Source organism: Anthonomus grandis, chromosome 12 (genome assembly GCF_022605725.1).
Source record: "Anthonomus grandis grandis chromosome 12, icAntGran1.3, whole genome shotgun sequence".
NCBI classification, from domain to species: Eukaryota; Metazoa; Arthropoda; class Insecta; order Coleoptera; family Curculionidae; genus Anthonomus; species Anthonomus grandis.
The window spans coordinates 22275093-22299167 of record NC_065557.1 but is presented as its reverse complement, the minus strand read 5'-3'; the positions used below and the strand labels follow the sequence as shown (position 1 = coordinate 22299167).

At 31.4% G+C, this 24075-nt stretch overlaps 2 protein-coding genes across 8 annotated transcripts in view; both read left to right on the top strand.

Moving 5' to 3' along the window:
- LOC126743130 (uncharacterized) overlaps positions 1–24075 on the top strand; it is an 802914-nt gene that overhangs the window by 169412 nt on the left and 609427 nt on the right. The window lies entirely within an intron of this gene.
- LOC126743131 (uncharacterized) lies at positions 14294–18795 on the top strand. Of its 7 annotated transcripts, none has more exons than XM_050450107.1 (8): positions 14294–14664; positions 14749–14838; positions 14993–15105; positions 15167–15251; positions 15312–15843; positions 15949–16300; positions 17201–18501; positions 18560–18795. In XM_050450107.1, exons 5-8 carry the CDS (start codon positions 15418–15420, stop codon positions 18683–18685), a joined length of 2205 nt encoding a protein of 734 aa, XP_050306064.1. In that variant the 5' UTR covers positions 14294–14664; positions 14749–14838; positions 14993–15105; positions 15167–15251; positions 15312–15417; the 3' UTR covers positions 18686–18795. The 7 variants fall into 7 exon arrangements, with proteins under 7 accessions (XP_050306064.1, XP_050306059.1, XP_050306061.1 ...); XM_050450102.1 differs by having other exon boundaries at positions 15162–15251; XM_050450104.1 differs by having other exon boundaries at positions 14294–14838; positions 15162–15251.

Here is a 24075-nt window from a genome sequence, read left to right as displayed (position 1 = left end):
GACCATACCATTTGGAAAGAAAGCCAAAATGCAATTTCTGGGTATCTCTTCGACAGAATCCCACCAGGCCCAGTTTTACAATAATTGACAATACAACGTTGCCTTGCTTAGCTTTAAGTTGCAGCAAGTATGGAAACAATGTAATCTCAAAAGGCAAAGTATTCAAATTACAGGAAAAACAATGGCAAAACAGCAGGCCGGTATCGAAAATGCCAATACGTAAAAGTTGATCCTTCAGCATGGCGAACGTGACCGATGACAAAGACAGATCGGCGAAGAACAGCTAGCGCCATCTAGGAGTTCTTATTTTTATAATGCCATTAACTAGACACTAGACTCGCGATCAGTACTATTCATACAATATTAAATTATTACATTATAAAAGCCCAACCCAACCCAACCCCAAAAAAATAAAAACGCTACAAATGCTTGTATTAAATTGTGAAATAATCCAGAGATTTATGAAAAGTCAAGCATAGAGGAAACTGTTAGATATCTTAAGTAGTTCCAATTTTTTTACGTTCTTATCCAATATTTAATTAAATAAAATGTTAATAGTTAACACGATTTTAAGCGTAGCAACTACTTCTACTTTGTACTTAAATAATTTATAATTTTTATTTTCATAAATAATAAAGCGTTAATGACACATTTTCCTTAAAAACATGTTCCTTTTCCAATAAAATATCCTGTATATTAACTCTGATTTGACAAATATCTTGTCATCTGCCACCTGTTAACCTGCTATGCTACCCTATATGGTCACTAAAGAAGAATATCCTAGCACTATTAATATACACCAAATTTCTACCAACAATATTTATAGTCGCTGTACAGTCAAACAAAAGTCTGGAAATTTATTAACTGAAAATACTATTTTCTAAGTGGTGTCTGTTGCGCTTTAACTAATCTTAAAAAAAATAATTCGCCGACTAACATTTTTTTTTCATAGGTTTATGGTATTTATATAAAGAAATGTTAATTTACTCCTGCTACACTAGAAAAGAGTTTCTAGAATTATCATTTCTTCTATTCTTAGCCATCTATAGCTTCAAATACGGCCAATTAAAATATAGAGCCGACCCGTGGCGTCATGGAAAAAATGTTTGGGTTGTGATTGTGTGCTCTCAGGTTTGACTCCTGACATGGATATAGTTGTTTGTGTTTGTCTTCACAAAAAATGAAAATAAATAAAAACTAATCTAGGTGGCAGTCGAAAAATGACTCGAGTCCATTGTAAAGAAGAAAAAATATTTAGAGAAAGGAGTAAATATCATGTAAAAAAACAACCGAACTTTTTTATTAAATGATTGTGGCCTCCCTATCCTTTCCTGGAATCTAGGAAAAATTGTGTTGCGTTGCACGGAGGGGTTTACAATATTTATTATTCGTCTAAATAACATAGCTTTTATTATTCTCCTCGAAAATATCTTATTTAAAACAATAATTGTTTATCTACACTTTTGTGTGTCGTAATTGTCTACATTTTTGATATAGGAATTTTTTGTATCTTTTTGCCTAAAATAATGATTTCTAATTGATCATTTATCATAGCTGTTCAATTTTTTTACAATATCTTGTTTCTTAGATTGTCTATAAAAATGAAACACTCGAAAATCGATAACTTCAAATCATCATAAAAGTCAACCTTTAGAAGTTGATTGCGACAAATTTTACTATATTTCATTATTATTGTATAAATCAATAATTAGGAAATCTGTCATATAATATATTTTTGTCATTTGCTATTTTAGTATGAACTTAATAAAAATATAAAAATAAAAACAGATCTTCCTAATAAACGGTAAGTAAATCTAAATGCTTTTAAATAGGACGTTTAACAACAAATAAAATTTAATAGAATATTAAAATTTAAAGCGTAAATAGTTCATTAGCTTATTGGACTCATATAAAGTTACTGAAAATTTTATATAACCTAATTAATGCATTATTATAATAATAATAATAATTCCCAGAATATTTTTTAGACTGACGTGAAAATAAAAAACAATCATAATACGTGCATTGACATTTCACTTCATTGTATTGTGAGAGATTAAAAAATTGTGAATTTTTGCTAGATGAAATGCATATTGTAGACTTTTAAACAATTTTAAAAAAAGTTTCAAAGGATTTATTAAATATTTAAGACTTTGGTGTGCTTTTAGTGAAAACAGAAAGTATAAACCATTACCTCATTCATAAACTAGCAATAAGCAAAAATTAAAAGTTTTTTTGACATGAAAGACATAAACAACTCAGTAAACGAGTGAGATAATTCTAGCGACTTTTTTTAAAGCTAGATAATAAATACTCTTTCTTGTTTTCTGTCTCTCATGCTGTTATTTCCTCAATAAAAAAATTGGTTTCCAAGTTGACCATTGCTGCCGTATTCTTACCACTTGACATATCCGTATAAGAAATAATTTATCGGTGTGATATCCCATACCTGAAAGTTCTGTTTATTTAAAAACTATTTGCCGAAATTTAAGATTGCCGATGAATCATGTTCTCGAACGATTCATCAATAATCTCAGATTTGGGTTGCTGTGCGCAAATTTACCTATTCAGGTCTCTACAAACATTACACTTCATAGCAGCAATAACGTCTTTCGTATGAACTGTATATCTCTGTGGATGCGGATTATTTATTTTCACTTGGGGTATGCTTGCCAACATATAAATTAGATCTTTTCAATTTAGATAATACCTTGACTGCTTATATAAAACATTAAATTTTCAAAACACTTTATAATACATTATAATTATTCTTAACATATTTCTAAACTTACAAAGGAACTCTTTGACTGAATTTAACTTTGCAAATTACTCGCGAGGCAATACTTAAAAATTTAAAAGTAATAAGAAGTATTGTTAATGAAAATCTTTCCTAAAGTACATAACTGTTTCCCTATTTTTAACCTTCCCTCGTAATGCCGTGCGGCGTCGCAGAATAGTGGGGGTACCGCCACAGATGTAAATAGCTCCGCATGGAGCATGTAATAGCATATTTACATCTGTGATACCGCCACTAAGAGCCGTATGGGAAACAGTTTTTTTTAAACATGTTTTAGTCTGAAGCATCATGTGGACCAACGTACAGCGCGCATTCGCCGTGGAAGTGTACCTCCGCGAAAATCGGTCAGTTATTGCTGCGCAACGAGCGTTCCGGATAAGGTTCCAAATTCCGCGAAATGAGGGAGTTCCGGACCGAAAATCAATTGTGTTGTGGGTCGAGAACTTCAGAGAAATTGGATCTGTTATCAAAAAAGGAGGTGGACGGCCACGGATAGCTCGGACACCCGAAAACATCGAGACTGTGAGACGCTCATCTTCACGGTCACCTAGACGTTCTGCACGGAGACACCCAGCTGCCTTTCGTTTATCTAACCGCACTGTGCGAAGAATTCTTCACAAGGATCTTCGTTTTCATCCATACAAGATGGTTCTAGACAGGAATTATCAGAACGTGATTGGAACAATCGACGTGCTGCATGTGAAATTATGCTTCAAAATTTACCTCAGGGCGCAGTTTTTTTTAGTGACGAGGCACATTTTTACCTGTCTGGCTGGGTAAACAAGCAAAACTTTCGGTATTGGGCCGCTGAGAATCCTGAGAGAGACACGAGAAGCCTCTACATAGTGAGAAAGTGACACGTTTGGTGCGCCGTGTCTGAAATGGGGATAATTGGCCCTTACTTCTTTGAAGAAGAAAATCACGCTGTTACTGTCAATTCGGAACGCTATATAGCGATGATTCACAATTTTTTCGCCCCAGCCTTTGCAGGACTCAATGTGCAAGATGCCTGGTTTCAGCAAAATGGGGCAATAGCTCACACATCTTGAGCTTCAATGCAAGTTTTGAGAGAAATGTTCCCCGGACGTTTGCTTTCTCTGAGAGGCGATATTTCTTGGCCTGCACGCTCGCCCGACCTAACGCCCTGCGACTTCGTTTTGTGGGGTTACCTAAAAGCTGAAGTCTTCAAACATCGTCCAACGACTATTAGACAACTAAAGGATGCAATCCGCCGGAAAATTCGCAGAATACCCCAAGAAATGCTTGCAAGAGTTATGCGAAACTTCAGAAGTCGCTTGCACCAGTGCTTCGATAATGGTGGACGGCACTTGCCAGATATTCTCTTCAAAACCACATAGGACAAAAATGTTTTAGTTGTACTTTTAAAATAAAAAAATAAAATCTTTGTATTTCAAATAACATTTTTTTTATTAGGCCTTAAAAACAGGGAGACAATTATGCCGCACCCTGTACTCAGTAATTAATAGCCAAATTAATAACTTTTAGCAATTTCGAAAAAGAAAATTTATGCCACTGCCTTCATCAGCTGAACAGTCTAATTCAGAGTTAATCAAATTTTATGACATGCCTAACTTGACGAGGAGAGAACTGGATAAATTTTACGATTAAGTCACTTGTATGAAATTTGGTTGAATTTAACTTAAATTGAGAGCCGAACAATTTTCTAATTTATACATAGGGAGTACTTTTTGTGAGAAAAAGAATTTAAAAGTGCATTTGGTTCTCTTATTGATATCTATTTTCGCTATAAATAATTAAGTACTAAAATATAAGTAATGAGATTTTAGACTGTCTAAAGTTTAAAAATTAGAGAAACAAATTTAAATCGGGATACTTAAATTTTTAGACCAGATCATTACAAAATATTCTGTGATCTTGTGTTAGCAGCGTGAACGCCGAGTATTCTTACCTTAGAAAACCGGCTTCAGGCAGATCGTATGGATTGAGTTAAGGATGTTAAATAAATTTTATTTATATTAAAATAAACATAACTTACTTTAATCTTATTCGTGTGATAGTATAAAACTATATACTTAAACGCAATCAATCTTAACTAAGTAATGAATAAATATTAAATAGATAATAATTAAATTGGAACATAAGACTGTGGTCCTGCAAACTTAGACGGAATAATGATAATTCTCAGAAGACACGTGGTGAAGTATGGGATACTCAATTGTAATTATAGTATGGACGTAACGGAGTATGCAATTTATAAATTAAAAGATATATAAATTACGTTTAGAAAGAATAAGTAACAATTTGGCATCTATAAATTTGCTTACTTGATCTTAACGTTTTTCTTAATTTTTCCATTTTAATTTTATTTCTAATTTGCGTTTAGTCTGTTGGTTCTAAATCTCATTTAAATATTTTGTTTTTCTATTGTTCTTTTCTCAAGCTTCAAATTTCTGTTATTCTTTGTAATAAAGTTACAACAACTTGTTTTTATTTAATAGAATTCTGGGTTAGCCCAGGCAGTATTTTATCAGAAAACTTAAATAGTTTTGCACCGTTTATATTTAATTCTAGAATATGTGAATTACTCTTCGTTGTTTTCAGTCCTGGTTATTCTTATGATAGTGAGGAACAATGAATGCCTAGAAGCGACAGATTTTCATCACTAAAATTTATGTTTTTTAGTTATTTTCATGAATTTTCCTTCCATTTTATATACACTGTTTACATCTCCTTTTATACAAGTTCTAAAGGTTACATAACTTAGAAAGGTCTGCTAGAAGAAGGCACTTCTTAAGCAGGAAATCATAAACGGATGTAAAAAAAATCATAAACTATTGTTTTCCATAATTTTTCATTGGGTACCTGTAGTGAACACATTTTCATAAAAAATTCCTGGTTTTAAAGATTGAGATTAAGTTTGTTTTCCATATAACGTCACCTCTTATTCATTCGTACCGTTTTTCTAAATTTCCTATGAGTATCCTCAATTGCATTTTTTTTTGACCCAAATACTGATTCCGAAAATGGTTCGCAAATGTTGTAAACATTTTCTAATTTTCTGCCGTAAATATGGAAGGAGTCAGGCCTACCAGGGTGGGTCATTGCGATTCCGAGTCTTATTCCGATTCCGACATTCGTTGCAGTAGAGTCGTACCGTACCGTGCAAGCAGAGTATACAGTATTAATTAGCGCTAAAACTATTAAACAATGGTATTGTTTCAAAATCTTTGACAAGCTGTCGTATTGCAAAAACTCAAGTTAGCAAATTCAAACTTGTCAAACATAACTAGAATAAAAAGACCTTTAAAATAATTACTTGACCCCCACTCCTATTTATATTTGAAGGATGGTTGCAACCCCCGTCAAGGGGTTGATGTTAAGGGGTTAAAGCATTAAAAAAATTGCCCCTTAAAAAAGGGCCACTCTGTATACGTAAATATATTTAAATAAACGAAGCTTTTATCCAGGTACAAAACGGTTTTTAGTAAGTTCAGTAAGTTTTAGTTGTCATCAGATATTAACAGTTTTCTTGATTCCCTTGAGGATCTATTTACAAAATAAATATTGTTCCTTTATTTGACCATGTGGTTTTTATGGGGGTTATTAATATTAATTTACTAAAGAAGTGTAGACGTTTTGACAGATTTTTAGCACTCTTAAACACATTTGATTTAAATCAAGTAATAACCGAGCCTACAAGATGGAATATATCTAACAATACAAGTACCCTACTTGATGTCATTATTATTAATAAACATTTCCCAATTAACGGTCGGTCGATGTCTTTGCCACAAACCATTAGTGATGACAACTTAGTATTCTGTTGTTTTGAATTTCCTGAAAGCAAAGAGGGACATTTTAAAATGAAATTTAGGAATTATAATGTTATTAATACGGATTTATTTAAGAATGACGCTTTAAGACTTTATTGGGATAGTGTCTATTACCTAAATTCCGTTAACGATAAACTTGTGGCTTTTAACAAGAATATACTTTATTTAGTTGACAAACATGCGCCAATTAAGACTAAAACTATTAAAAATAAACCATTTACGCCCTGGATGACTGACAATATTAAATTGCTTATGAGGCTCCGAGATAAAGCACTGCAAAAATATTTAAAAAAACTGAGTTAAATATAAACTTTTATAGGCAATTGCGAAACTATATGAAACATGCTATTCAGCGGGAAAAACATCATGTTTTAACACACTTTCTACAAAAAAGAATCGTTCGTGATTTTTGGAAAAATGCTAAATAAACTACATTTGACTAAATCAAAGAATACCGATTTGCCTTGTAATTTTAGTAATCGAGAAGCCCTAAATAATTATTTTCCTCAATGTGTTAACCAAATTAACAATAATATATTAAATTTTTACAACGAAAATAAATGGAATAGTGGCAAGAATTAAATATAAGTCTTCTTGATGAAGAAAGTTTATTAACGTTTATTAACGTTAACACTATAATTAAAACCATAAAATTAAATGCTGTAGGAACTGATGGACTTTGTATAAATGATATCAAGCTTTGCCTACCTTTTTGTAAAAAACCACTTCTAAACATTTTAAATACTTGCATTCTTACAAATATATATCTCGATATTTGGAAAAAAGCACTTATAAGATCCATTTCAAAAATCTATAATCCAAAAGAACTAAAAGACATAATGCCTATAAGTATTTTATCAGTAGTTTCTAAAATTCTAGAAAAGCATATTCACCAACAACTTTATAATTTTGTTAACTCATTTGGTTCCAGATATGCAATCAGGATTTAGAAGGAATTATAGTACAACTACTAGTCTGGTGGGAATGTTAGATAATATAAGACTTACATGGCGTACTTGCATGGCGAAGCTTGATTTTAGCAAAGCGTTCGATACAATAAATCACTCAATGCTCCTTGCAAAGTTTGAATATTTTGGTTGTTCCGAATCCACAGTTTCTTTTTTTGATTCCTATCTTAAAAATAGATTACATTCGGTGTTTAAAAACAATGAAAGTTTGGAGCAGTAAAAATATCTTGACTTGAAAATTGGTGTTCCTCAGGGCTCCATATTAGGACCTCTTTTATTTTCGATTTATGTTGCGGATATGCATAACTGTATTGAACATTATAAATTACAACAATATGCTGATGATTCTCAGATATACGTGCCATTAAATTTCTTAAATTTTAATATTTCTGAGCAAAAAATTAAATCGGATATACTTAACATAGTTAATTATTCCAATGAGCATAACTTGAAAATTAACCCTGCTAAATCTAACATCAGCTGTAATTCAGGAATTCTGAGACACCTATATAGATATATAAATATTGTGATTAATGGAGAAAAAATTTCAGTTTTAAATGAAGTGAAAATATTAAGATTGACTTTAGATTCTAACCTTTATTTTGAGTCACATATTAAGAATAAATTAAATATAGGTTATATGCGTCTTAGAAATCTGTACAGATTCAAAAATGTCTTAAAGAGTTAAACTAAATATTATATCTGCAATAGCCTTATTCTTTCCGTACTCGACTACGGTGATATCGTATATTCTAATTCTACAACATCTGAGCGTTCTAGGCCTATACAAAAATTGCAAAATAGCTGTGTAAGATTTTCTTATGGCACTGCCTATCGAAAGCATATCACACCTTATTTAAACATAAATTCTATTCTAAATATGAAAAGGAGAAGAAAATTATTACACTTATATGCCTTTATATATAAAATAAAAAAATCGGGTCAACCCCCTTATTTAAATAAGTTATTTAATACCCGTTCGCATTTACATAATACCCATAATGCTAGAAGTTTTAGGATACCTCAACAAAGAACAAGTAACGTTCCACAAGTTATTTTCTATTTATTTAATTTCTATTATTTTATATTATTATTTAAGTTATTTTCGGTTGTCGGAGTTACAATGTGGAATAACTTGCCAAATAATATTAAAGATTTGTCACTTAATAAATTTTACACCAAGGTTAAGCAAATTCTTCTCGATTGACAACGAGATGCCCAGTAGTATGTTTAATATAACTGCAAAATCAACTGAGACCAAAGATAAGCTGGCCTGTTCAATATTTCTTTTGTAGTAAGTTCTCTTTTATCTCTTCTTGTTGCCTTCCGTCGCATGCTAGCCAAATTGCTTTGCCCTTTTTAGTTTTAGTCTTAGTTTTAGTTTTGTTCTTTTTTAGGTTAGTAAGGCCTTTTTTTATTTATTTATAATCTTTTCAGTTTCAATATGATGGTTTATAATGTCATTTTCTTGTTAATGCCTGTTTCATGCAACTTGCGCTATCGGTTTTATATAAGCGCGAAGCAGTTCCTTTTACCAAAAATTATCAGTTTTTTTTCTCATGTAATTATATTTATAACTATTTTTTTTTTTGGTAATAAACTTGTTTGATTTTGACTATTTATGCGAAAATTTCTTAAAAAATTCCGATGTCTAAATATATAAGTTAGAGTAATGGTCCACTCTTATCCTTTTTTTTACTATAAAAATTAGAAGAAAATGCTTCTAATTAGACGTCCTTCGTAATCTTCAAAATCTAACAAAGAAAAAAAAACAAGAAGTAGTAAAAGTAATAATATTTCTGAAATCTTTATTATATGCTTCTGATTTCAAAATAAATTTATGTTTTAGTAAAAGTAAAGTAATAAATGACTTACGGTGGTGTAAAAAAATTACTTTCTTCTGTTATTCATAAAAAGATATATTATCATATTTTCTAAGGCCCTAAACTAGTCTGCAGCATGTTATCATAATTGTTTTTTATATTAATGATTGGCTTCTGTAGATAATATTTACAAATTTTAATTATCAATCGTAAGGTTTACAAATTTCTTGAGTAGATTATTGTTCTACAAATTTTATAAATTTGACAACAAAATTGGAATGTCCATCAAATCGATGCTTAAAAAATATAATTTGCAATATAATAAGTTAGTGGTCATTTTCTCTCAATACTATTTTATTTTATATTACGAAAACCTAAAGTAGATTCATTTGGAAGCCTTTATTAAATTACAATAATGAATTAGCATATTTAACAAAACCATATTACATCAGTGAGCGAGCATCACCAGCAGACAGCTTAATGACTAATAAATTTGTTAAGCTTCTTGCATACGCTCTGGCTCTGATGGCCATTTATCATTGATTTTTTGAGTTTTTTAGATAAAAGGAATAAAACATAAAATTGTTTTTGAAGCTTTTATAATTATCTGTTCACAAAGCAGCTAAGCCAAATTAAAAATTTATTCAAATTGAATATCTATCTTTCTGAGAGATATAAGAGTGTCTACTATCTTTTGTTTTTTTAAAGTATTTTACAACAATATTTTATTTCATTAAGGACATTTAAAAAATATGCGATATTTTTTCGTCATTTATTATTATAATACTAGATTATTTTCTAATTAAAGCTGCTATTAATATTAACCTTAAATATTAGTTTAAAATACGATATTAATGTTTTCCAGTAATCATTTTTACAATTTAACATTCTAGTTTAAAATATGTAAAACAAGTAAAAAAAAATGAAAGTTAAAATGTTGTGATAATAGTACTTAAATAAATAAGTAATATTTTGGCATATCTTTCTTTAACTGATTTCATTAGAGCCAAAATATAATACTGTATGATAAAAAGACTGAAATGCTTACCTACCAATTCAAAAATGTATACTTTTTTATATTCTTCTTGCAATTTTTCCTTAAATTAATAGTTTACTTGCCCTAATATCTACTAATAATCTACTTGTATTTGTGGTGCTACCTTTATGTAAACTATTTAGTATCAACAAATATAACCCAACGTCAAATCTAGGTCGCAACATTGATGTAGGTTAATAGATCAAGACCAATTAATATTATTGTTAACGAAATGTATATGTATTTTCTATCTGATCAATATAGTCGATTCTAAACCTGAGACGAGTCTACTTTCTTACATGGCGATCCTGCCAGTCCCGTAAAATGAAAAAATTTAATTTTTTTTCTTTACCTAAAAGTAACGCGCTATTTCGGTAGAAAAGTGAGAATCCCTATTTTTTAAACTTCGTAAATATGGGAAAATCCGTTTCGAAGGAAAGTGACGTTACAAGTACGGGAGTGGTTAACTCGAACTTTATCGTTGAGGAAGATAAAATGAGCGTCCCTAACGACATCCGCATCGTACTGTACATCATAGCCGTGTGCGTAATAATACTGACTGTCCTCAATGTGCGAAAAATGTACCGAAGGAGTCTGAAACGAGATATAGGCAGAAGCATATATCTGAGGGCACCACAGGGACAAAGGACGTCTACGGAGGACGCCTAAAGCTTACAGCCAGATGTGTAAGAACGAGAATTTAAAAATATATAAGCAGGCGATATCTGGTATGTACCAATATTTGTTTTGTCAACCTTTTGGATCTCGGTTTCTGGGCACAAACTGTTATGGCAGTTTCCACGCAGTTTCCCATTTACTTCCGAGGAATAATAAACGGTAGTATTTTACCAAGTCGCTGACACAAGGACAATTTAATAGTTTCAAAAAAGGTGTAAACGTTAGATTCTATGAGGACATTCACTTAAATGACATTGCAAAGCATTTTAAAGTATACTATTTAGTTTAGCAGAGGTCAGTTTTTTTTTTCTTAGACAGGCACATATTAGATTAGAGTAGTATTTCGTTACAGGCGTCAAACGACCATATTTTATATGCATTTTTTTTAATTAACATCAAAGAGATAATATACTATTTATTTTATGGGATAGGATCTTATTACTACCGAGTAGTGTTAGTGATATGGTAAATAATAGGTAGCTATTTATTTTCGTATAGAGTAACTAATTAAATTAACATATTTTAGGCTAATGTTAACGAAACAATATAGTTATTTATTTAATTTAAATTAAACATATGGGTTAATTCGAATGAATGAATTTTTAATATAAGACAGAGCAGAATTATTTAAGATTAAATTTTGTCTATGTCAACCGTAAAATTAAGTTTTGAGGACGTTTATGCCAAGCTATCAAACTTGAAAGATGATATTATAAAGGAATCAAAAAGAGTATTAAAGTCACAGGTGCCCAAATCAGGAAATGTCAGAAACCAGGTCAGGGATAGTTTATTAACATTATATAACGAATTTGTACAAACAGTAGCAGGAATTTATCCAAATTTAAACGAAAATCAATATAACTCTATTAAACCTATTTTTAACACTTCCCGAGATAGAGTTGTTAGATCGTACCAAGTTCTCGCTGTTGATTACAAGGTCCCTATATCGATAGTAAAGGTAACAGACCCCCAAATAAAGGACGAGCTAGTTGAAATAGATCTAACAGACGAAATTACTGACATTAACAATCAACAAACAGATACAGTGACGAACAAGACACAAAATTTGATCACTAAAATGCCTATGAGCACGATGGAGTTTTTTAATCTCGCTAGCAAAATCTTGCCTGGCGAATTTGACGGTTCGGGAGATAAGCTAACCTCATTTCTTGATGCGTTAACACTGCTTAAAGCAAATGTTGAAACGCATGAGGTGAATGCTGTGGCTTATGTCAAAACCAAACTGATTGGTAAGGCAAGAGATTTGGTAGGGGACAGCGACACATTGGATCTAATTCATGCGAAAATAAAAAATTCTATAAAACTGGAAAGTTCGCAGTCCGTGTCATCAAAACTTTTAGGGTTAAAGCAACGCCATAACGATGAGAAATACCTCTCTGAAATAGAGGGACTGGCTCAAAAGCTTAAAAGGGCGTATATAGGCGAAGGAGTTCCGGAGCAAGTCGCAGAGACTTATACAACCAATACAACGGTCAAAGCTCTAACCACCAATGCAGCGTCGGAAAAAGTAAAAATTATCATGGAAGCCGGAAACTTCCAAACCACGCAAGAAGCTCTGGCGAAATTTGTGAATTGCAGCGCTGATAACCCGGCATCCCCCGGCGCATCAGTATTTTACACAAACAGACAAAACTTTAGGGGTAGATCAAGGAATAATTTTCCTAGAAGAGGCCACTACGATCAAAGACCTCCACACAGGCCGAATACCATGCGAAACGACGTACGTCAGTATGAGAGACATTACAACCAACGAAGGGGTAATCGCGGCTACAATAGTCGACCCAGCTACTTTAGACGGCCAAATAGGTATATTAGAGCGATGGATACGGGGAGTGACCATCAGGAAAACTCACAGGAACCCCAACAAGGTCCTTTGGGGCACTCCTAAAAATTTATAGTATGGACCTAGCACTATCAAATTTTGTAGCAGTCCAAACAGCAATGACAGGATATCAAACAGTTACCTTGCTGGTTGATACTGGAGCGGACGTTTCTATTTTCAAAAGAACGAAAATTGACCCTGAACAAATCGTTGATAGGTCTAACATTTGCAAAATAAAAGGCGTGACTGAAGGCTACACAAACTCTATTGGAACTACAAAAACAAATATTTTTATACAAGACTGTACTTTTACCAGCATGTTTCATATTGTAAGCCACGATTTTCCAATTCCAGCCGACGGAATTTTAGGGCGAGATTTTATCACAAAATACCAATGTCTACTGGACTATAGTAATTGGACCATGATGGTAAAAAGCAGAAGAGGCGATATTTTCATACCAATTTTAAATAGTCCGGAGGAAGATGTTTTAATAATACCACCTAGGTGCGAAGTGGTAAGAAAACTAAACTCGCTAAAAAATCTTAAAACCGACGCAGTCATTGTAAATAAAGAGATCGCTTCAGGAGTTTTTATCGCCGGATCTATAGTGTCCAGTCAGAGCCCATTTATAAGGATTTTAAATACAAATTTTGATAGTGTAACCTTAAAAAACCCCAAAATAAGTCATTCAGATTTAACCAACTACAACATTCTTTGTGTTCAAAACAAAAATATTACAACTCAGCAAAACAGAAACGATCTATTATTAAGAGAATTAAATACACAAGGTATAGCGGAATATTTACAAAATGATGTGATTAATTTATGCCAAGAGTACTGTGATATTTTTGCACTAGAATCAGATTTACTGACAACTAATAATTTTTACGAACAAAAACTAAGACTTACTGATGACTCCCCAGTTTACATAAAAAATTACAGGACACCGTACTCACAGACAGACGAAGTTAATGCGCAGGTAAATAAAATGCTTAAGAGCATTAGTCACCCGCTCATTACTGTTATTTCAGTAATTCCTTTATTTTAAAAGATATTTAACTGCGGTTTTGAGTAAAGTTATTTAAATTTCCTAAAGAACACCGCTACAGAACGTTTTTTTTATTTTTTTATTTTTTTTAGTTTTTAATTCTGCAATAATGAAAAAAAGTCGAAAATTCGTCTATAGCGGGAACATAAAATCATTATTATAAAATTAAGCCAAATGGTAAAATATAAAATTTTAATTAATAAAAGCGTAATATCAATAACCGAAAAATTGAAAAAACAGCTTTAAATTTCCCAATACCTGCGGCTTTTGCTGGCAGCTGGCAACGCAGCGCCGTGCGCCGCTTGTCTGGCTGGTGACGAGAGTCGTCCACCGAACGGGGGAGCTATTCGATATTATATCAATTTCGGTAATTGCATGCTACTGTTTTTCCGCTGTAATTTCTATACCTATGATTTTGTGCTTTTTGGGGTAGTTGTGTTTCGTGTTATTATTGTTTTTTCTTTTGTCTTTGCGTTTTTTATTCTTATCTATTTTATTGTGTATTAGTTAACCATTTTTATTGGCGGTTTAAAAAATTTTAATAATAAACAATGGGTAAACGAAAGGAGGGTAAAAAAGATGTGTATTATATTAATAAAAAATCTTTAAAACAGAGAATGAAACAAGCCCGATCTAATAAAATAAATAATTTAAGGTAAGTATAAAACAGTTTTAACCTAAATAAAGGTTTATTATTTACTTAGGTTTATTAAAACTTTTTAATCTTACTTTATTTTAGAACTGCATCTGAAACTTTTAAAAATACTGTTTCTGTTAAAAATACTGTTTCTGTCGACTATCTAGAAGAAAAGGCTCGCGAGGAATCCAGGTTAGTATAGGATTTTTTATAAGCATTTAGAGAAGTGCCTTTTTTAACTTTTTAATGTTTTTAAGGTAACTTTTTTGAGTATTTAGAATTTACAACAACATTATCCTGAAAAATACAACATATTCCATAGAAAAATAACTTTCATTTATTACAGTAATGATTTCATTTATTACCCTCGTGTGGTTATAATTATCAAGATTCTCAGCAACAAATATCGCCAACAATTTTGAATAATTATAGTGAGTTAAATGTTGAAGATTCTATGAGGTATGTATATATTACATGTTATTTTTTAATTATAATCTAAACGTATTACATTTTAGTATAGAAAATGATAATAAACTTGAAAATGGTGCTAAAAGTCAAAGCCAACAAGAAAATAATTTAGAATCGGCGAAAAAAAGAAAAAAGTGGTAAATAATTTAATACATTATTTATTAAAAATAATTATATGAAATTAATTAATTTTTTAGCAATGAATTTGAGATAGCAGGTAGGCGGATATTTGACGTTGAATATTTATTTAAACAATTTTTAAATGGGGAACGGCATAAACCGTTTGACTGCACTCTTGTGGATATGGAATTGATTAAAGAAAAGAGAAACGGATTATATAGTGAATTTACACTAAAATGTAAAATGTGTAACGTCACTAAAGTAATTTCAAATGAAGAAAATAAATTTCAACAACTTGAACTAAATTCTTCAGTGGTTTTAAGCACCATATCTACCGGACTAGGCTATTCACAAATTAATGAAGTAGCCGCTTCCATGAATATGCCATTTATGTCTTATAAAACGATTAGCAGCCACCATGAGAAAGTGGGTCATTTGATTAGGGAATCCGCATGGAAGAGTATGGAAGAAGCTGCCGCTGAAGAAGCTAGAATCGCAACCATTGAAGGCGAAGTGGATAAAGATGGAATTCCATGTATTACCGTAGTGACCGATGGGGCTTGGGCAAAGAGATCCTACAATGTCAATTATGATTCTTCATCTGGAGTGGTAATACTAATAATAATAATATCAAAATCGAAAATAAGTATTTTCTTTTAACTGTTGACTAAAAACATTACATAAATGATTAATGTTTTAATTTGTAATTTTTAGGCATGTATAGTTGGCTATAAAACAGGGAAGTTGTTATTTCTGGGAATAAGAAATAAATTTTGTTCGTTATGTTCCTGGTACGAAAATAAAAAAAAAGACGTTCCAATACATAAATGTCATAAGAACTGGAACGGCACATCTACATCGATGGAAGCTGACATAGTATTGGAGGGCTTTAAAAGAAGCATGGAGCTTTACAATTTAAAATTTACAAAAATGATTGGTGATGGAGATTCCTCGGTCCACCGAAAATTATTGCAATCAAAGCCTTATGGTAATATGTTGGTGCAAAAGGTGGAGTGCAGGAATCATTTGTTGCGAAATTTTGCCAAGAAAATTCGAGAAATATGTAGTATGTATATTTTATATTTTAATACCAGTATAAAGGGTGTCCCACTTAAAATGATATACATGGGGAAATCGGAAACCGTCAAAGATACAAGGTGGATCAAATGGGGAAAAAGTTACGCATTTTTGAGCTTAACAGTATGCTATTTAAAAATTTGCTTTGAATTAAATATGCAAAAATCCAATATAGCGTCCATAAGAAAAAAAAAGTTGATGATGGTCGGCAAAAGACGAAACGTCGTACTAAAAATCTAAAAATACCTTCATGTAGCACGTAAAAAGTTACTCTGAAAATTGCTTTTTAAAGTTTTAAAAAAATCGGATAAAAAATAAGCTTAGAAAAAAATAAAATCGATTTTTTCAAATATCGGATTTTCCGATTATCTTCGGAACCACTCGGAGCTTTTAAAATTTTTAAATGGCATATTGTTACAAATGACATATGACATATGACAATGACATATGTTTACAAAAATGCGCAACTTTTTTCTCATTTGATCCACCCTGTATCTTTGACGGTCTCCGATATCCCCATGTATATCATTTTAAATGAAACACCCTGTATTTTATTACACATACATATAAGCCATACAGGGTGTCAGGTTTGTACAAACTTCTAGAAGTGATAAATCATGTAAAAATAAACTTTTTTTTAAATAAACATAATATGTCCGGAAGCGGTTTGTTTTCAAGATACAGGGTGTTAAACTTTGTAAAAAAAATTTTTTTTTTCATATTTGTATCTAAGAAATGCGTTTATTGATTTAAATGAAAATTAAATTTAATTTAAATAAAATGATATTGGCAAATTTTAAACTTACACTATTAAACTCATACTATTAAACTTATACAATTATATAATGTGTATCTATTGTTTTCTACTTTCTTTCTTTTTAATTTGCAGATAAAAAACGAAGTAATTCTAAAAATGTACCTGTACCATTGGCGTTAAGAAAAGAGGTTTTGAACAGATTTTTAAGATTAAGAAGTGCGATAACAAAAGCCACCACTCACAGAATCGCAGAAGACACCACGATGGACCAAAAAATTAAATTGCTAAGGGGTGACATCTCTAATGCCCCAAGTCATGTATTTGGGGAACACGCCAGATGTAAAGAAATTAATTATTTCAAGTGTGATAATCCAAATTACACAAATTTAGTGCCAAGTATGCAGACTTGTGGAATTTATGAAGACATCTTAGTAGCTTTGCAAAGAATTATAGATAATGCAAGCAGCCTAATCCTCAATATGGACAATAACCTCGCTGAGCATTATAACAGTATTGTTAGCAAATTTGTTGGTGGCAAGCGTATAAATTTTTGCAAACGAGGTTCATATGAAGCTCGCTGTGAGGCAGCTGCATTGTCATTTAATTCTGGTGGTAGCTATTATGAAATCCTTCATAAAACCGCAATAGGCACAAGCCCTCGTTCCTTTACTAAGCGGTATATTCAGAGATGTAAAAAGATAAGGCTGTTTTATCAAACTAAAAGACTGCAAAAAACATTAATTTCAAAAAAAAAAAATAAGAAAAGAAAACAAACTCTTCCTGATAAGGATTATTGTCCTGACGCCCATTACATTTCTTTAGAAATAAACAGTGACGTTTTTATCTCGAGGAAAAAAGAAATCTTAAAAGATATGAAAAAAAGTCCAGAGGAAATAAAACATATTGAAAATTCTACAATTGGCCAGGCTTCTAATCCAAAATGGATACAAGAAAGATCACAGCGGATTACTGCCTCAAATTTTGGCAAAATATGTAAAATGCGGGCAAAAACCTCGCCATGTGGTGCAATAAAAACGATGCTGTATGGAAATTTTAGCGGCAATAATGCTACAAGATATGGAAGTGAAAGCGAGGCCCGAGCAATTTTAGAATTTGAAAATGAATTTAATTTAAAAGTGTCTCGATGTGGAATTTTTATAGGTGAACAAGAATATTATTTGGCAGCGAGCCCTGATGGTTGCATTAATGAACATGATTTGGTAGAAGTTAAATGCCCATTTAGCATTACCAACATGACTCCAACCGAAGCAATATTATCAAAAAAGATCACATTCGCTACATTGGAAAATAACCACCTACATTTGAAAAAAAACCACAATTATTACTACCAAGTTCAGGGGCAGTTAGCTATAGCTAACAAGCAATCATGCTATTTTATTATTTGGAGCCCTCTTGGCATGTTAGTTGAACAGGTGAGAGTTTTAATTGAAAACATAAATTAATTCTTTATAGTATTCTGTATTTTTTTAGATTGGCCGTGACGAACAATTTTGGGAGGAACAAATGTTACCAAAATTAAAAGCCTTCTACTTCAATTTTTTATTACCAGAAATAGTTGACCCGCTTTATCCAAAAGGGCTGCCTATCAGAACTTAAAATTCTTCCGTTGGCGAAAAACCTGTCAACTGAATCGATGCAGAAGCTTATTAATTTTTTTTTTATTTATTTCCTAATATGTAAAAACCTTAATAAATATGTATATACGTTTTTTATATGTTTATATTTTTTTGTTAATATACGTTTCGTTCGTTTCTTTTTTTTTTAATTTATTGCAGTATTTTCCCATAATTTCTAAATTGGGCGTAGCACGAATCTGGTAAAAATAAAGTGCAAAAATAAAATAAACTTACAGCATATCAAAGTGTATTCAAGATGATTTTTAACTGTCAATATCTCAAACACAATAATTAAAGCTAATATTTATAGATAATAGATAACTTATAGGTTATTATGTGTAATAAATAGTAATATTTTATCATTTTATTATTTGATTTGAAAAACCTATTTTAACATAATGCAGAATAAAATTGCGCTTGTGTCTTGTGTTTTGGTGCAATTTTTTTACAAAGTTTATTGAAAATCTGTATAAGCCTAAAGATTTTTTTTTAGATTAAAATCACAAAAGCGTATCCAATAAATGCTTTACTAATTGCGCAAAAACTTCTTATGAAGCAGAAATAGAATAAACTTAAAAAAAAAATAAAGCGCTTTTCTGGACGTCGACCACGACACCGCTCAAAAATTCACAACGCAATGCAGCCCGGATCGCTGCGGATCGATGGGAAAGCAAGTGACGACGCGACGGTACCGTGTTGTCAGATGTTTGCCGGACGGGCTAAACGACTAAAAGCGGATTCTCAGTTGGTCGCGCCGGGAATAGCGCTCTTAAAGACAATATTATTGAGCCATCGTATGCCGAATATAATAGCCCAATATTATTGGTTCCTAAAAAATCCAAAGACGGTGAGAAAAAATGGCGTCTGGTAGTCGATTTTCGCCAGATTAACAGAAAACTTTGTGCTGATAAATTTCCGATTAAGTCAATTTCTGAAATTTTAGATCAATTGGGAAGAGCCAAATATTTTTCTACATTAGATCTTAAATCGGGATTTCATCAAATACCCTTGGAAGAAAATTCCAGAGATATAACAACTTTTAGCACAAATCAAGGTTCTTATAGATTTACTAGGCTGCCATTCGGTTTGAAAGTTAGTCCAAATAGTTTTCAGCGAATGATGAGTATCGCTTTTGCGGGAATAACCCCCGAAAAGGCATTTTTATATATGGATGACCTAACTGTTATTGGATGCTCAGTAGGTCACCACCTTGAAAATCTAAAAAGTGTGTTTAGTACCTGTCGTAAATTTAATCTAAAATTAAACCCAAACAAATGTGCATTTTTCCAAAACAATTGTTGTTACGTTGGTCATCAAATACGCGCGGATGGTATTTTACCTGACGAATCGAAATATGAGGCAATTCATAAATATCCAATTCCAACAAACGGCGATGACGTTAGGCGGTTTACTAGTTTCTGTAATTATTATAGAAGGTTTATACGAAATTTCGCAGAAATTGCTAAACCACTAACTAAGCTAACAAAAAAAAATGCACCATTTGTATGGACCAAAGAATGCCAAGATTCGTTTAACAGGCTGAAGCATATGCTTATTGATCCGCAAATATTACAACACCCAGATTTTTCAAAGCCTTTTATCTTGACAACCGACGCGTCAAAAGAGGCTTGCGGTGCAGTTCTATCTCAAAAATCAAATGGTCAAGATCTGCCTATAGCATATGCGTCAAGAAGTTTCACAAAAGGAGAAACTAATAAATCTGTCATAGAAAAGGAATTAGCAGCCATACATTGGGGCATTAATCACTTTAGACCTTATTTATATGGCACACATTTTTTAGTTAAATTAGATCATAGACCCCTAGTTTATCTCTTTGCAATGAAAAATCCTTCTTCAGAGCTAATGCGCATGAGATTAGATTTAGAGGAATATGATTTTGAAATCGAATACATAAAAGGTAAGGATAACGTCGTAGCTGACGCGTTATCTAGAATTAATATGCAAGATCTTAAGAATATGACGTCAGAGTCTAAGCAAATTTTGGCAATAACTAGGTCTATGTCTAGAAAACAACAGGGAACATGCGTGTCCCAAAATAATTCAAAAACGCGTTCTCTCGAATCAGGTAAAGACTTAAATATAATACAAACAAATGATAACTACGATTTAATTAAAATTCCTAGTATAAAATTTATTATTAAGCCAGATTATTTACGAATAATTTTGGAAAATCACGGTAAAAATAAAATCAGCGCTGAAAGCAAAATGAATTTCACTAATGGCAATTTTTCTTTAGGGAAAATATTGTCTCAGCTTCGAATAATGGCTAGTGAAAACAATTTGCAAAAATTAAAATTAAGATTAAATGATGAAATATTTAGTACGTGCACGTTTGAAGATTTTAAATTACTAGGACAAGACTATTTACACAATTTAAAAATATTTTTATACCACGACCCAAAACTTATAATAGACAAGGATGAAAAACAAAAACTTATTCAGAAGTATCATGATGACCCAATTTGCGGCGGTCACTGCGGTCAAAAGAGACTTTTAAAAAAACTAAGAACCAAATTTCGTTGGAAAAAGATGTCACGTGATGTTGCAAACTATGTAAAAACTTGTAAAAAATGCCAGGTAAACAAAAGCAAAATTAATCATCAGGAACCCATGGTCATTACGCCAACACCGCAACGAGCTTTCGATATTGTATGCCTAGACACTATTGGCCCGTTTACAAAAAGCGATAACAATAATGTTTATGCCGTAACCATGCAATGCGAATTAACGAAATATCTTATCATCGCGCCTATACAAAATAAAGAAGCATTAACAGTAGCCAAGGCAATAGTAGATAACTTTATTTTGGTATATGGACCGATGAAAGAGATTCGTACTGACCTAGGGACTGAATTTAAGAATGAGGTTTTAGAAAAAGTGACCAATCTACTACAAATAAATCACAAATTTTCGACAGCCTACCACCACCAAAGCATCGGAGGTTGTGAGCGAAATCATAGAATTTTAAATGACTATTTAAGGTCGTACATTAATGATTCTTGGACAGATTGGGACAAGTATATTAAATATTTTTCATTTTGCTTTAATACAACCCCAGGAGTTTTGCATGATTATACGCCTTTTGAGCTAGTTTTTGGAAGAAATCCTGAGTTTACTTCTGACTTGACAAACAATATTGACCCAATTTACAATATTGATGCCTTTTATCAAGAAGTTCGTCATAAACTTCAAATTTCTTTACAGCGAGCGAGAGATTTTGTAATCAGAGCGAAAGATAAGCGCAAGTTAGAGTACGATAGAACTTCTCAAAGCCTTAGTCTACACCCAGGTGACTTTGTAGTCATTAAAAAAGAAAATCGGACGAAGTTTGATCCTTGGTTTAACGGCCCTTTTGTAGTTATAAGTACAAGTGGGGTAAATTGTACAGTGAAAAGTGAAAAAGGGAAAGTAATTACTGTGCATAAAAACAGAGTACACAAATACTGTGCTAGTGAAAATTGACGTATTATGTATGTATATAAATCTAATGTCGCGACAAATTAAACAGAATTAGTATAGTAATATTATATGTTGACATATACTCACACATTGTAAATAACTTATTCGCAAACATTATTTTATAAAAGTATTTATCGTAGTAGTGTGACGTATAAGTGTAAGGATAATTATGGTAATAGTGATAATAATTTGTAAATATTTTAAGAGTAAGTCTTTATAGTGAAAAAAAAAAAAAAAAAAAAAGGGGTAGGATATACTAATAATTACGGTATTTCACAAAGCAACACAACTTTCTCAAAATACGGGCAAATATTTTATTTAAAACGAATGTCTTTTATCTTTGCCCAAAATAAAAGCCATTCTTTTAAAAGGGGAAAGATGTGGTGCTACCTTTATGTAAACTATTTAGTATCAACAAATATAACCCAACGTCAAATCTAGGTCGCAACACTGATGTAGGTTAATAGATCAAGACCAATTAATATTATTGTTAACGAAATGTATATGTATTTTCTATCTGATCAATATAGTCGATTCTAAACCTGAGACGAGTCTACTTTCTTACATATTTCTCAAAATATTTTTTAAAGTGTAGTATATCTAAATCCAATAAATGAGTAGGCACTAGAACTCCTTCTAGTGCCATGCCAAGTCAATATGCCACAATAGAGGAATAATCAGAGACATGGCCAAATATAAATAAATATAAAAATAATTCGTTGAGATATATATATATATATATATATATATATATATATACATATATTTATATATATATATATATATATATATATATATATATATATATATATATATATATATATATTTATATATATATTTAAATTTAAATTGTAAATTTAAAATTAAATAATTTTCAGAATCTTTAGAGGGATTCGTTTATCAAAATGGTTTCAAATTAAATGTTTCGAAGCATATATATGAATTCACGATAAAAGAAATAAATTTCATTTAAATTTAAGGTAATCTTTTCTTCTTTAATTTTTTGGATACGTCGATTAACATTAGCCCTTGCGCATTTTTTGCAATAAAAATTTTCTATATAGGCTACCTCAAGCAGAAACTATGGCGTCAACATTAATTTTTTTAAATGAAACACTTCTGAATACTTTTTGTATATTGTATTACATTTGCCTAAATATCAGCGATTTGTCCTATTATTGCTGTAATAGACTAATAAAACATACGAAATTAAAAAATTTATACAATATTTATTGCAACTGATGTTAAATTTGTAATCCACTTACTTCACTGCATTTTTAAAGTCGGTAAATACCTCCCAATTACACATTTTCTATCACTTGCGGATCGATTAGTCTAATTTTTTGTCAAATTCTTTGCTTTAAATCATCAAAATAATTTGGTCCTTTCACACAAACTTTGGACTTCAAATATAATATATATAATATGTCCTTTGTTTAGCACCTGTCTAGTACATATAACAAACATTTCATTATACACGTGTGTAAGATAATAAATTACTTAAAATTAAATTATAATTGATTGTTTAAAAAACTTTTCTATTAAACATATTCAGTGATGTTGCTTCTTTAATATTTACTGGTAGGTTAAAGAAGCGAATTCCATCAAAAAAACAGTGATTTTTGTAAAGCAATGGTTTTAACATGTTGAATATTGTAGTTTTGCTTTGACCGAATATTGTATTGATAGAATTTTTTTCTTTTTTCCAAAAACGCCGCTAAATAGTTAGGTAAAAGACCATGTTCGATTTTAAAAATTAATGTTAAATTTGCCTTTTCAATATTTAGAAGAGGGAAGTGGCTGTGTTGCTCGAAGGATAATACAAATCAATCAAACCAGATGTATTCAGAGCAATTTTTATTTTAAAAGCTTAGCAGAGCGCTTTCGGCG

What these genes read in the sequence shown, in the direction of transcription:
- LOC126743131 (XM_050450102.1), top strand. An exon ending in GAAAATTCGAGAAATATGTA is followed by an intron (nt 16,301 to 17,200) that starts GTATGTATATTT and finishes TTTAATTTGCAG; the next exon opens with ATAAAAAACGAAGTAATTCT. An exon ending in TTGGCATGTTAGTTGAACAG is followed by an intron (nt 18,502 to 18,559) that starts GTGAGAGTTTTA and finishes GTATTTTTTTAG; the next exon opens with ATTGGCCGTGACGAACAATT.